At 45.8% G+C, this 14,396-nt stretch overlaps 1 protein-coding gene across 1 annotated transcript in view; it reads left to right on the plus strand.

Annotated features, from left to right (window-relative positions):
• LOC120052367 (ATP-binding cassette sub-family C member 8-like) overlaps positions 1-14,396 on the plus strand; it is a 146,896-nt gene that overhangs the window by 115,438 nt on the left and 17,062 nt on the right. The window contains exons 25-31 of the mRNA XM_038999224.1: positions 489-733; positions 12,044-12,210; positions 12,711-12,780; positions 12,987-13,144; positions 13,649-13,741; positions 13,842-13,944; positions 14,221-14,334. Of these exons, the coding sequence (XP_038855152.1) occupies positions 489-733; positions 12,044-12,210; positions 12,711-12,780; positions 12,987-13,144; positions 13,649-13,741; positions 13,842-13,944; positions 14,221-14,334 (950 nt within the window). The remainder of the gene's footprint in view (positions 1-488; positions 734-12,043; positions 12,211-12,710; positions 12,781-12,986; positions 13,145-13,648; positions 13,742-13,841; positions 13,945-14,220; positions 14,335-14,396) is intronic.

Raw genomic sequence — 14,396 nt, forward strand, 5'->3', positions numbered from 1 at the left:
CGCCCATGCAGTCATCAGGTTTGCTTGCTGATATGATGTATATTTAGATGAGGGGAGGAGCAGTGCTTCACTCACCATGATCAATGTGTTCTATCTGCTCTCTGCTGCCCTACTCTAACCTTAACCCAACACCCGACACGAGTATGAGGATTTTGTTTTGCCCATCAGGAAACAAATGACGAATCAATACAGTACTGAAGCCTTGCCTGCTCTGTAGCTACAGCTATATCAGTGGAGGCAGCTGAGGAGAGGACTGCTCATAATAATGTCTGGAACGGCGCGAATGGAATGGCATCAAACCATGTGTTTGTTGTATTTGATACCGTTCCACTCATTCCGCTCCAGCCATTACCACGAGCCCGTCCTCCCCAATTAAGGTGCCACCAACCTCCTGTGAGCTATATCTCTTTCTCTTCCCCCTCTCTCTTTCACTGTTTCTCTCTCTCTCTCTACCTATCCCTCTCTCACACGTCTCTCTGTCCTTCCAGAAGAGTCTGTGGAAAGTGAGGAGGATGACAGCCTGTCCCAGGCCATGCGTCATCGCACCACCAACCCCTGGCGCTCCTGTGGGGTCTACCTGTCCTCTGCAGGGCTCCTCCTGCCGCTGCTCCTCCTATCACAGCTCTTCAAACACACCCTCATGGTTGCCATCGACTACTGGCTGGCCCACTGGACCTCCCACGTCATCACTGCCAAGATGGATGCCACCGGGAGAAACTGCACCGTCGCTCAGGTCAGGGGTCAATTTGGTCCTAAACCAAACGGCAATGTGCTTAGAAAAACGGTGGTTACGTTTTATTCTACAGACAACTATTTACAGTACAATGTTGTATTCCCTTATAAAGGTCTACACTGTAAGGTGTACGTACACCTGTTGTATTCGACGCATGTGACAAATAAAATTTGATTTGATTTGAAATGGTAGTTTACATGATAATTCCTGCTAAGTACAGCGTTCATTTCATATATACAGCTGAAATTGGACCATAAGATAATGTTAGAAAACAACACATGTTGAGTGCAGTACTTCTGACCTCAAAGTAATGTTCCCAGACGGAGCCTCCATATGTGTGTGTTGCTCTTGAGCTACACTCAGTCTCATCCACATAAAGTATCTATAGTCATGGACAAACGTTTTGAGAATGACACAAATATTAATTTTCACAAAGTCTGCTGCCTCAGTGTCTTTAGATATTTTTGTCAGATGGTACTATGGAATACTGAAGTATAATTACAAGCATTTCATAAGTGTCAAAGGCTTTTATTGACAATGACATGAAGTTGATGCAAAGAGTACATTTTTGCAGTGTTGACCTTTCTTTTTCAAGACCTCTGCAATCTGCCCTGGCATGCTGTCAATTAACTTCTGAGCCACATCCTGACTGATGGCAGCCCATTCTTGCATAATCAATGCTTGGAATTTGTCAGAATGTGTGGGGTTTTGTTTGTCCACCCGCCTCTTGAGGATTGACCACAAGCTCTGGGGAGTTTCCTGGCCATGGACCCAAAATATTGATGTTTTGTTCCCCGAGCCACTTAGTTATCACTTTTGCCTTATGGCAAGGTGCTCCATCATGCTGGAAAAGGCATTGTTCATCACCAAACTGTTCCTGGATGGTTGGGAGAAGTTGTTCTCGGAGGATGTGTTGGTACCATTCTTTATTCATGGCTGTGTTCTTAGGCAAAATTGTGAGTGAGCCCACTCCCTTGGCTGAGAAGCAACCCCACACATGAATGGTCTCAGGATGCTTTACTGTTGGCATGACACAGGACTGATGGCAGCGCTCACCTTGTCTTCTCCGGACAAGCTTTTTTCCGAATGCCCCAAACTTTCGGAAAGGGGATTCATCAGAGAAAATGACTTTACCCCAGTCCTCAGCAGTCAAATCCCTGTACCTTTTGCAGAATATCAGTCTGTCCCTGATGTTTTTCCTGGAGAGAAGTGGCTTCTTTGCTGCCCTTCTTGACACCAGGCCATCCTCCAAAAGTCTTCACCTCACTGTGCATGCAGATGCACTCACACCTGCCTGCTGCCATTCCTGAGCAAGCTCTGTACTGGTGGTGCCCCGATCCCGCAGCTGAATCAACTTTAGGAGACGGTCCCGGCGCTTGCTGGACTTTCTTGGGCGCCCTGAAGCCTTCTTCACAACAATTGAACCGCTCTCCTTGAAGTTCATGATGATCTGATAAATGGTTGATTTAGGTGCAATCTTACTGGCAGCAATATCCTTGCCTGTGAAGCCCTTTTTGTGCAAAGCAATGATGATGGCACATGTTTTCTTGCAGGTAACCATGGTTGACAGAGGAAGAACAATGATTCCAAGTGTAGCAGTGTGATGTTGTTCCCCTAGATTACGCACCAAATTGCACACAAGGACCAATTCAAATAGGCCAGGTCAAGAGGGGATGTTAATAATTTGATAATAATAATAATAATTCAGTGTATTTTTTTAAATTTAATTACAGCTGCATAGCTAATGTTTTTATTTGGTGTACAAACACTTTTTCATACCAATATTGTACATACATGTGATTGTAAAAGTTTTGTATATTTTGGTTTGGCCCATCGCGGGTTATCTGTATTTCCATACCCCTTCATCGTTCTCTTTTGCCTGACCTTCGGCTAGCAAGGTATGTTGTCCTTGGCTCCGAAACTGTTTAATATAAAACCGTCATAATGTTACACAATGTACTGTTTTGCAACCATAAGTTTGTTATAATGTGGATAATATAAAGATTTATGTTAACAAGTTTCACAAAGCTCGCTAACTAGGGTACCTATTGTAATCTGTGAATACTTGGGACAGTGTTTGAGTGAGTCCATGTGCTCGCGCAGGTGCCTGAGCTGTGACTGCGCCAAGGGTAACATAATGTGTGTTGTCTCTTCGTGTGCAGGTATGTCTTTTATTTTGTCCGAATTATGTTCTGTATCATTTTACTTGTATGGTGTGCTGTTGTGCATCGAATGTGTGCACGCAGCACCTGTTATTTCCTTTTGGCGCTCTTTTGCCTGACCTTCGGCTAGCAAGGTGCCTGAGCTGTGACTGCGCCAAGGGTAACATAATGTGTGTTGTCTCTTCGTGTGCAGGGCAAATAAAAAGATTTCAACGAGCAGACCGTCAGTTGTGGCAGCGTCCCAATTAAAAGTACACAACGCAGAATGAACCACGCTACAAACTGGTGCTGCGACCTGCCGACTGGTTAGCTCAAGCCGACCACCTGAGCTGTGCATGTGGAGGAGATGCGCGATCCGCGCATGCGCACTTGTTGATGGTTTGCTATAAGTGAATGTATACTGTAAATAGTGAAGGTGAATGTAGCATATTCACTAGATAATTGTATTGGTGTTTATTTGCATGTTTTGAGGGAATTTGTTTATTGCATTTTTTTTTTGTATTTGTATGCAGTAAATTACATTGTAGTTTAGTTCTCTATTGAGCCATGGAAGACTCTCAAGTCCATAAGATGAGTTATGCTGGGGATTTTGGTGTGGGTAGAGGGAGGGGTGTCCATGCATTTACACCATTTGTACAGTCAGCTCCTGGGAGTAGAGTGTTTGCTAGTCCTGAGTTTACAAGCACTGGGAGGGGTAGGCTGTTTACTCCACCTGACCAGGGTATCCCACCTCTGTCTCTTGATGTACCATCGTCCCCAGTCCTCAGTAATAATGGGACACCGAGTCAGCTTAGTGACCTTATTAAGCAGATTGGTTCAGAGATAGGAGAATCTATCAGAGCGAGTTTACTGCAGCCTGGGGCTTCAAGTCTTTCTCCTGCCCATTCCCCTGACCAATCCCAGCAGTTTCCCCTGCGTGAACAATGTGGGTCAACTTTTATTGATGCGTCCAAGCGGAATCTGGTTGTGAAGTCAGAGGTTAGTGCTCCACCTTTCTTCAGGGGTGATGGCTCAGATAAGTACTCTGTCCTGGAGTGGGAGGAGCTAATGGGAGTCTACCTAGAGAAGAGGGGTTACACTGGGTCTGAGAATGTTGGGGAGGTGATGTCTAGGCTCATGGGGAGGGCACGGGATGTGACCAAAGTCTGGATGCGTAACAACCCTGTTGTCACAGATGTTAAGGCAGTGTTCAGTGTTCTCAAGCAACACTTTGGGGATACTGTCTGCTCAGGTATGCAATTAGCTGATTTCTATTCAATGAGACCATATGCTAATGAGGGTCCACTAGATTTCTGGATTAGGCTTAACAAAGCTGCAGAGGCAGCTGAACAGTATCTTGTAAGTGAGGGTAGAACCTTGCCCAATCAGTGCTCAGAGTTGGCAGTCATGTTTGTACGCAACTGTCCTGATAAAGAGTTGGCCCAAGTGTTCAAATGCAAACCCCTTCGTGACTGGACAGCCAGTGAGGTACAGGATCGTTTGGATGAACTGTTAAGGGAGCGTAAAGCATGTAGAACACAACTTTCACAGCAGGTGGCTGCTGTCTTCGACTCCCCCCAGGAGGAAATGGATCCTGAGAGCAGACCTAATGTGTCATCTTTTTCTCGATGTGGCCGTGAACCAGAACAGGCCCAATCTGTATCTGAGGGTGGGACATTAGAGAAATTTTTGAGTATGCTAGAGAAGGCTCTTGTCAGCAATACTCAGTCTGTGAACAGAGGGCCCCGTAAACAGTTCCCCAAACGTGAGCGTGAGTGCGCTGTCTGTGGAAGCACTAATCACTGGACCAAAGCTCACTGTCAGATGCACCAGCTGTGTTTCAAGTGCTTCTCTCCTGGCCACATGAGCTTTGACTGTAGTGAGACTGGGAAGCGAAAGAGCCCTGGATGTGGACAGACTGGCAGGTCTGGAAAACTAGAAAGCCTCCATTCTGAGGAGGGCAATGTGGGGCAGTCTAATTTTTCCTCCACTGATGATGATGATATCCGTTTAATCTGTTTATTCTTATTTTTGTGAGTCAGTACCCAAGAACAACACAGTAATTTTTCAGAACACAATGAGAATTTCTCAGAATGACAGTTTGTTTTACACCACCGTGCTGGTACAGGATAAAGTTGAGCTGAAGGGGATGTTAGATAGTGGGTCCATGGCTACTACTCTGCGCGCAGATATTGTACCTCGGTTGAGGGAGGTAGGAGTGGTAGAGGGGAACTTCTAGGTCCTTCAGACATCATCCTGGTGGGTTGTGGTGGGACGCAAACTAGCCCAGTGGGCATGTGTGACTTGAAACTACAGCTTTATGGCTTCAGTTATGTAGTCCCAGTGCTTATTGTAGATGGGCAGGTTGATGAACTCATTGTTGGCACTAACGTGTTGAAGTCTCTGATTAGACAGTTCAAATCAAATGACAGCTACTGGCGGGTGGTGGGTACGCCAGGTCCCTCTGGCCAGTGTGAGGACAGCCAGTTCCTGCGTCTCCTATCAAATCTGGAGAGATGGAGAGGAGACTCCATCCCAGATAAAGTGGGCACCATTAAGTTGAAGAGGGCAGTAACGCTCCAACCCATGAGTGAGCATCTGGTGTGGGGCCGCTTACCCCCAAAGACAAAACTCTCTGTGGGCAGTACTGTTGTTGTCGAGCCCAGCACGTCTCGTTGTGTGAATCGACACATACTAGTAGGGAGAGTAGTTACGCCTCTGTGGGGGGATGGATGGCTCCCTGTGAAGATTGTGAATCCAACAACTTCGCCAGTTACCCTGAGACGAAATGCTAAAGTGGCAGATGTGTACCCTTGTATTGCATTGGAGGATTTTGATGATGTCAAGCAGCAAGCTGCTTACCAGAACGTGGCAAAAGTACAATGTGACAGCTCACATGGCAGTCTTACAGCTAAGAGTTCAGTTGGTGGCAGTGTAGTTAATGGCAACAGTACACTGAGCAATCTTGGACTTCAAGGCCTGTCTGTTGAGGAGTGTCCAGTTTCACAGTTCTGGAAAGACAAACTTGTCGGTTTAATTGAGAAGTATGACACAGTGTTCTCTAGACATAGCCTGGATTGTGGAGAGGCAAAAGAGTTCTGCCATCGCATACGGCTGACTGATGACCGCCCATTTCGATTACCTTATCGTAGGCTTTCTCCAGCTCATTACCAAAAACTCAGGGAAACACTGGATGATATGGAGGAAAAGGAAATCGTCAGAAAATCCAGCAGCGAGTATGCCTCACCATTGGTGCTGGTATGGAAAAAGAATGGGGACTTGCGTCTATGTACTGACTTTAGGTGGTTAAACGCCTTAAACGCCCGCACAGTGAAGGATGCTCATCCCCTGCCTCATCAGGCTGATGTACTGGCGGCGCTGGGAGGTAATGCCTTCTTCAGCACAATGGACTTGACATCTGGGTACTACAATGTGCCACTGCATGAAGAGGATAAGAAATACACTGCCTTTTCCTCTCCTTTAGGTCTGCACGAGTACAATCGTTTGCCTCAGGGCCTTTGCAACAGCCCAGCTACTTTTATGAGAATGATGCTGACCATCTTTGGGGACCAAAACTTTCTAAGTCTCCTTTGCTATTTGGATGATCTGATGGTTTTTGCTAAGATGGAGGAAGAGAGTCTGCAGAGACTTGAGATGGTTTTCCAGCGGTTGCAGGAGCACAATCTTAAACTGTCTCCGTCTAAGTGCAAGTTTTTGAGGAGGTCTGTTAAGTTTTTGGGCCACATCATTTCTCAGGAGGGCGTAGCCACTGATCCTGCTAAGGTTCAAACCATTTTGAATGTGACTGAGAGTGAGATGATGGAAGCTGATGGTGTCACTCCGTCTCCTAGCAAAATCCGTTCTTTCCTTGGTATGGTAGTATACTATCAACACTACATTGAGAATTGTTCCATGGTTGCTAGGCCATTGTTTCAGCTGACTACAGGTCAGAAGAAGCAAGGGCAGAAAGAGGCCTGGTCCCTCTTGCAGGCTCACTGCTGCAGACTGGACTGCTGAATGTCAACTCGCTTTTGAAGCTTTGAAAGCAGCACTAGTTGACCAGGCACTGCTGGCTCATCCAGATTTTTCTCAGCCATTTTTGCTTTCTGTTGATGCATCTACTAGTGGTTTGGGAGCTGTACTATCCCAAGTGCAAGATGGGAAGACCATAGCCAGGCCAATAGCTTTTGCTAGTAAATCTCTTAATCATGCACAATCCACGTATCCTGCTCACTGGCTGGAATTTCTAGTCATGAAATGGGCCATTCATGATAAGTTCAGCCATTGGCTGCGAGGGCATAAGTTTACGGTGTGGACCGACAACAATCCACTCAAATATATTCTTACAAAGCCGAGACTTGATGCATGTGAGCAGAGATGGGTTGCAAAGCTGGCACCTTTTGATTTTGATATCCAGTACATACCAGGGCCCAAGAATGTCGTTGCTGATGCTTTGAGCAGAGAGCCATTTGTCCGCTCCAAAGTTCGGCACCGACTGACAAGAATTCCATATGATGTCCTGCTGGAGGAAGCCAGAGGTCTTCGAGTGGATGATGTACAAGACATGTTCCGTCTCTCCTGTGAGCAGCCCGAGGCTGGCTGTGGAACGTCTATGGCTCCTGGGAGTGAGTTGATTAGAGCTGGAGACGATGTCAGTGGGTTGGTTTCCTGTGAAGAGGTGTCTGCTGTCCTCCATGCCCATCGCCAATGGGATGATGGTGCCACAGTGAGGGCCGTTTCACATGTGCAGCACCTTGAGAAGTTGATGTCCATGGGTCAGAGCCCTTTACCTGTCCTTACACACAAGGAGCTGTATGATAACCAGTCACTGGATCCTATCATCAGCAGAGTCATGTTCTTTGTAGATAGAGGCCGGCGCCCATCTAGGAGAGAGCGAGTCTTTGAAGCTAAAGAAACAGTTTATACTCTAAGACAGTGGGGGAAACTCACCACGCGGTTAGGGATTCTGTATCGTGTCTCAAAACACCCAGTGAGTAAGAAGAAAATATTCCAGTATGTCGTACCTGTGTCTTTGAGAGGCCTTGTGTTGAAGGGAGTTCATGATGATGCTGGTCATCAGGGTCAGCAGCGCACATTGTGGCTCACGAGACAGCGGTTTTACTGGGAATCTATGGAGAAGGATGTCAAGGAATACGTGGCCCACTGTAAGAGATGTGTGTTGAGTAAAGCACCTGAGCCTGAAGCAAGAGCTCCACTTGTCTCCATTGTGACAACGGCACCTTTAGAACTTGTGTGTATTGATTTCTGGACTGCAGAAGATTCAAACAACAAGTCTATTGATGTGTTAGTAGTGACTGATCACTTTACTAAGCTGGCCTGTGCGTATCCATGTCCAAACCAGTCTGCTAAGACTGTTGCTCGTGTTCTCTGGAATAATTTCTTCTGCATTTATGGGTTCGCTGATTGCATCCATTCTGACAGGGGTGCTAACTTTGAGAGTTTACTTATTGCAGAATTACTTCAGTTATCTGGTGTTGAAAAGTCCCACACCACACCTTATCATCCCATGGGTAACGGTCAAGCGGAACGTCTGAATCGCACACTGGGTGGGATGATTAGAGCTCTGCCAGCTAGGTCCAAGGCTAAATGGCCTCAGATGTTGAACACATTGACATTCTCCTATAACTGCACTGTTCATGAGACTACTAGGTTTCCACCCTTCTTCTTGATGTTCGGACGCACCCCTAGGTTGCCGGTAGATGTTATGTTTGAAAGTGTGCTGTTGGATGGGGACACAGTAGATGTGGATAAGTATGTCCAGTCTCTGGGTGAGGATCTGAGAGAAGCCATGACATTGGCCCAGCAGCATGCCAGTAAGCAACAAAAGAGACAAGCCGAGGTCTACAACAGACGGTCTAAGGGTCACTCGGTGCAGAAGGGAGACAGAGTTCTACTTGCTAACAAGGGGGAGAGGGGCAAGAAGAAACTGGCTGATCGCTGGGAGAGTGTGGTGTACATAGTGGTTGCAAAGAACAGCTCACGGAACACATCGTATCCAACACCCTACCACTGGACGCATCAAAACTGTGCATAGGAACCTGATAATGCCAGTCAACGTTCTGCCTTTACCTTCGTGGGAGGAACCTGAGGGTCACGGATCTCTATCGAGTGGTGACGTGATCTCTGAGATGTCTGCAAAGTCCAGCCAAATGGATGGGAGTGACGCCAGGACTGTCCACTGGGTAGCAGGCCTTCCTGAGTCTTCGGGGAGGATACTCCAAGAGGATGGTGAAGTCCCGGCTGATGGAAGTGAGGTGGAACAACCGTATGAAGTCCTCTTAAGTGAGGTGTGCTCAGCAGAAGTGGACCAGAGAGATATCCTCGAAGCCTACAAGAGTTCTGATTGCGAAACTCCATTCAGTGTGGATGATGTTACCTTGGTTGAGGATGCTTCGTCAGTGTGGTCTGTGACAATCTACCAGGATTCTGATCAGTCGTCTGACACTACTAGTGTTGAGTCGGTAACTGAAAGTGTGCTGGCTCCGGATATGCGGATCTGTAGTACTCCCCATCCTGAGGTCAGACCTCTGAGCAGGGTTAGTGCTGTCTGTGACATTCCTGATAGGTTTGTGGGTGAGGGTGTTCGGACTAGACTAGGTAGACTTATTAAGCCAGTGGATAGGCTAATCCAAACTATGTCTACACAGGAAATGAAACAGTTCTTGGTTTCTCAGTGACGGTAGGATATTGCCTACCTTTTCTTTTTTATGTGTATATATATATATATGTAGGAATCTAAGCATGTCTTAGAATGATTTGTGGGTTTGTCTAATTTATTTGACAATTCATGTAACTTTGTGTGTAGTCCATCGGCATAAAATGTATATGGCATTTTTCGTATACGGTTGAATAAGGGATTAGCTACCCCTTATTTTTCCTAATCCTTCGAGGGATAGTTTTTCAGCTGATCGACCATTTGTGGGTCTAAAATTAAGGGACTACACTGGGTTACTCTCTCGCCCGGTGGGTGTGAATTTTTTTTCTTTCTTTGCTTTGTTACCTTCGAGGTAATGTGTTTTTGTTTTGTGCCTATAATCTAGTGTAAAACAGTGGGGGTGAATGTAGCAGTGTGATGTTGTTCCCCTAGATTACGCACCATATTGCACACAAGGACCAATTCAAATAGGCCAGGTCAAGAGGGGATGTTAATAATTTGATAATAATAATAATAATTCAGTGTATTTTTTAAATTTAATTACAGCTGCTTAGCTAATGTTTTTATTTGGTGTACAAACACTTTTTCATACCAATATTGTACATACATGTGATTGTAAAAGTTTTGTATATTTTGGTTTGGCCCATCGCGGGTTATCTGTATTTCCATACCCCTTCATCGTTCTCTTTTGCCTGACCTTCGGCTAGCAAGGTATGTTGTCCTTGGCTCCGAAACTGTTTAATATAAAACCGTCATAATGTTACACAATGTACTGTTTTGCAACCATAAGTTTGTTATAATGTGGATAATATAAAGATTTATGTTAACAAGTTTCACAAAGCTCGCTAACTAGGGTATCTATTGTAACTTGTGAGTACTTGGGACAGTGTTTGAGTGAGTCCATGTGCTCGCGCAGGTGCCTGAGCTGTGACTGCACCAAGGGTAACATAATGTGTGTTGTCTCTTCGTGTGCAGGTATGTCTTTTATTTTGTCCGAATTATGTTCTGTATCATTTTACTTGTATGGTGTGCTGTTGTGCATCGAATGTGTGCACGCAGCACCTGTTATTTCCTTTTGGCGCTCTTTTGCCTGACCTTCGGCTAGCAAGGTGCCTGAGCTGTGACTGCGCCAAGGGTTAACATAATGTGTGTTGTCTCTTCGTGTGCAGGGCAAATAAAAAGATTTCAACGAGCAGACCGTCAGTTGTGGCAGCGTCCTAATTAAAAGTACACAATGCAGAATGAACCACGCTACACAAGCACCACCCTTCTTTTGAAGCTTCCAGTCTGTTATTCAAACTCAATCAGCATGACAGAGTGATCTCCAGCCTTGTCCTCGTCAACACTCACACCTGTGTTAACAAGAGAATCACTGACATGATGTCAGCTGGTCCTTTTGTGGCAGGGCTGAAATGCAGTGGGAATGTTTTTTGGGATTCAGTTCATTTGCACGGCAAAGAGGGACTTTGCAATTAATTGCAATTCATCTGATCACTCTTCATAACATTCTGGATTATATGCAAATTGCCATCATACAAACTGAGGCAGCAGACTTTGTGAAAATTAATATTTGTGTCATTCTCAAAACTTTTGGCCATGACTGTAGATTAAAGGGCAATTCCACCACTTTTCAACCTAATTTTCATTATCTCCTGCACAACACCATGGTCTGCATTTGTGAAAATCTTCAACCTGTGGGGTCAAAGTGTAGAACCCAGTTCCTACATTTGATTATAAAAAGATATAATATTTGGTCACTTAGAAAGTATTTTTCCAAATGCTATTGTAATGTAATTATAGTGATGTAATATCATTATTAGCACTTGAGTATGCACACACAAGCACGCGCACACATGCACGCACAGACACCCACACACACATTATACTTGCAGGAGGAGAAGGTAAGCTGTGTCATTAACACATTGGAGCCACGGCAGGTGTGTGGGTTTTCCTGGTGCTACTAAAGGCTGCCTCTTATTAATAGATCATTCCTCTGTGTGTGTGTTTCCTACATTGGGAAGCACATTAAAACCCTCCAACTCCTCTCCTCACAGAGGCCCTTTGAGTTGTCTTTGACCTTGAATTAGAATCCCATTCATTCTGTCAGGCCCTTTAAAGGAAAAGTTCAGCTGAATAATTAGTTCACCTGAAGGAAACATAGAAGTAATTATTTGACTTGTGAGTCACTTTATACTCCAGAGAGAGAGAGGGGAGAGAGAGAGAGAGAGAGAGAGGGAGAGAGAGAGTCCAAAGTCAGTCAGGCTTGGTGACTCATGCATGTAACAAGGTAGTCAGCTAATTACTCATGGTTAGAGTTGACGTTACAGTAGCGCTCAGGGTTACTCTCAGAGGGAACTAAGTATTGGTGTGTGTGTGAGAGAGAAGGGGTGTGATGTTATTTTGGTTTGTGATAAGTTCTCTAATCATGTGACACACACACACACACACACTGCTCTCTAACCGAGCCTATTTCCCCTGTGTTCCTCTCTGTAGGAGTGTGGTTTCAGCCACTCGTGGTACCTGTCAGTGTTCAGTGTGCTGTGCTGTCTGGGCATCGTTCTGTGTCTGGTCACCTCTGTGGCCGTAGAGTGGACAGGCCTGAGAGTGGCCAAAGAACTACACCACAACCTGCTCAGCAAGATTATACTGGCACCTATGAGGTAAAGGTGTGTGTGTGTGAGTGAGTGAGTGAGAGAGAGAGAGAGAGAGAGTTGCGTTTGTGTGTGTTTATGGTGTGTGTGTGTAATGATCAATCATCCTGGGGAGCGAGGTAAGACACTGTATACATTGTGAACCGCCCCATTACCCAGAGGTCCATCTGCCTTCCACACACTGAAACCACGGCGACGCCAGCGCAGTGCCAGATCACAGACAACTAATGACCTTGTGGTCGGGGCTCTGTACGGAACCATTTTAGATAAGGTGGCAGCCAAGAAGGATAATCACTTTCATTGTCTCCTTGTTTTTAAATTCAATTCCTCAAAACCCTCAGAGGAATAGAATTTGTAACAGAAACATTGATGATATACCAGCAGCTTCATCCTTCCACTTGAGGTTGTACTTCTCGAACAGTAAAAAGCTTAAAAACATGAGAACTTTCAGGGACAATAAAGTAAGATATAAAACGACGGTGTAGTTGATCTGTGTGGTTGTCTTTCAGGCTGTTTGAGACCACTCCCCTGGGCAACATCCTCAACAGGTTCTCCTCTGACACCAACACTATAGACCAGGTATTGCTACACCACCCTCTCTGTGTGTTAACACTAGAAGTAGCCTCAACCATACTGACTTGGAACTTTCAAATTCTATGAATCTCAAATAGACTTTGCTTATTTTTCTTCATGGTTTTCAAAGTAGCTACAGCCTGTGAACCCTTCGGTTGCTTTTCCTGGTAGATGGTAGTAATGTAATGTTTCACTGGTGGCTGTGTCCCCAGCACATCCCTGCCACCCTGGAGTGTCTGAGTCGCTCCACCCTGCTGTGTGTGTCGGCGCTGGGGGTTATCTCCTATGTGACCCCTGTGTTCCTCATTGCCCTGGTGCCCCTGGCCATCGCCTGCTACTTCATACAGAAGTACTTCCGGGTTGCCTCCAGGTGAGCGCTTGGTTTGGGATATTTAAAAAAATATATCTCTGTCACTTGTTTTGCTTCAGTTTATCAGTTTATTCAAAGGGCAGTGTTCTCATCTGGGCTAGTTACAGTATGTCTCCCCTTTTTCTCTGTCTGTCCATTTCTATATCTTGTATCTCTCTCTCGCTCTCCCTACTCTCTCTTTCCCTTTTTCCCCCTTCTCTTCCCCTCTCTTTCTCTCTCTCTCTCTTTCTCTCTCTCTCGCTCGACCTATTTTCTCCCCCCCTCTCTCCCCCCCACCTCTCTCCCTACTCTCTCTTTCCCTTTCTCCCCGTCTCTTCCCCCCTCTCTCTTTCTCTCTCTCTCTTTCTACCTATTCTCCCCCCTCCCTCTCTTTCTCTCTCTCGCTCTACCTATTTTCTCCCCCCCCTACTCTCTCTTTCCCTTTCTCCCCGTCTCTCCCCCCCTCTCTCTTTCTCTCTCTCTCTATCTATTCTCCCCCCCCTCCCTCTCTCTCTCTCTGGTCAGGGACCTCCAGCAGTTGGAGGATAGTACCCAGCTCCCTCTCCTGTCCCACTTCTCAGAGACAGTGGAGGGCCTCACCACCATCCGGGCATTCAGGTAAAGATTTTCTAAACAACATCCATTTTGATCGGGACCAGCGAGGCGGTTGTGTGTCTCTCCACTTACACATATTACTCTGTGATTGTCTCTCCGCCAGGTACGAGTCCAGGTTCACACAGAGGTTATTGGAGTATACTGATGCCAACAACATCGCCTCTCTCTTCCTCACAGCTGCCAATCGCTGGCTAGAGGTCCGCATGGTAATGAGGTCTACTCTATAATGCATTCTGCTCTACTAAACTCTTGTCCGTGTGGTGTATCTAAGGCATGGTTCATGTTGATCAAGTTATTACGTCTGCTCTCATTCTATTGGGTGACTGCTCCCTCTATGGGAGTTTTGAATATGACAGGATTCTATGGATTTATACTGAGCATTTTGTTGTATTTCTATTGGACTATATAGTTTTAACTGTTTGTTTTCTCTCCAAACGTGTATAGGTTTGTGTGTGGTGACTATGTATACTGTTCCTCTACAGGAGTATGTAGGAGCCTGTGTTGTTCTGATAGCAGCCGTGGCCTCCATCAGCAACTCTCTGTACAACCACCTCTCCACTGGCCTGGTGGGACTAGGACTCACCTACGCACTCATGGTGAGGACCGCTCTGGGGTGTGTGTGTGTGTGTGTGTCTAAGGTCAAAGATCTAATGTAGTC

This window comes from Salvelinus namaycush, chromosome 8 (assembly GCF_016432855.1).
Source record: "Salvelinus namaycush isolate Seneca chromosome 8, SaNama_1.0, whole genome shotgun sequence".
NCBI lineage: Eukaryota > Metazoa > Chordata > Actinopteri > Salmoniformes > Salmonidae > Salvelinus > Salvelinus namaycush.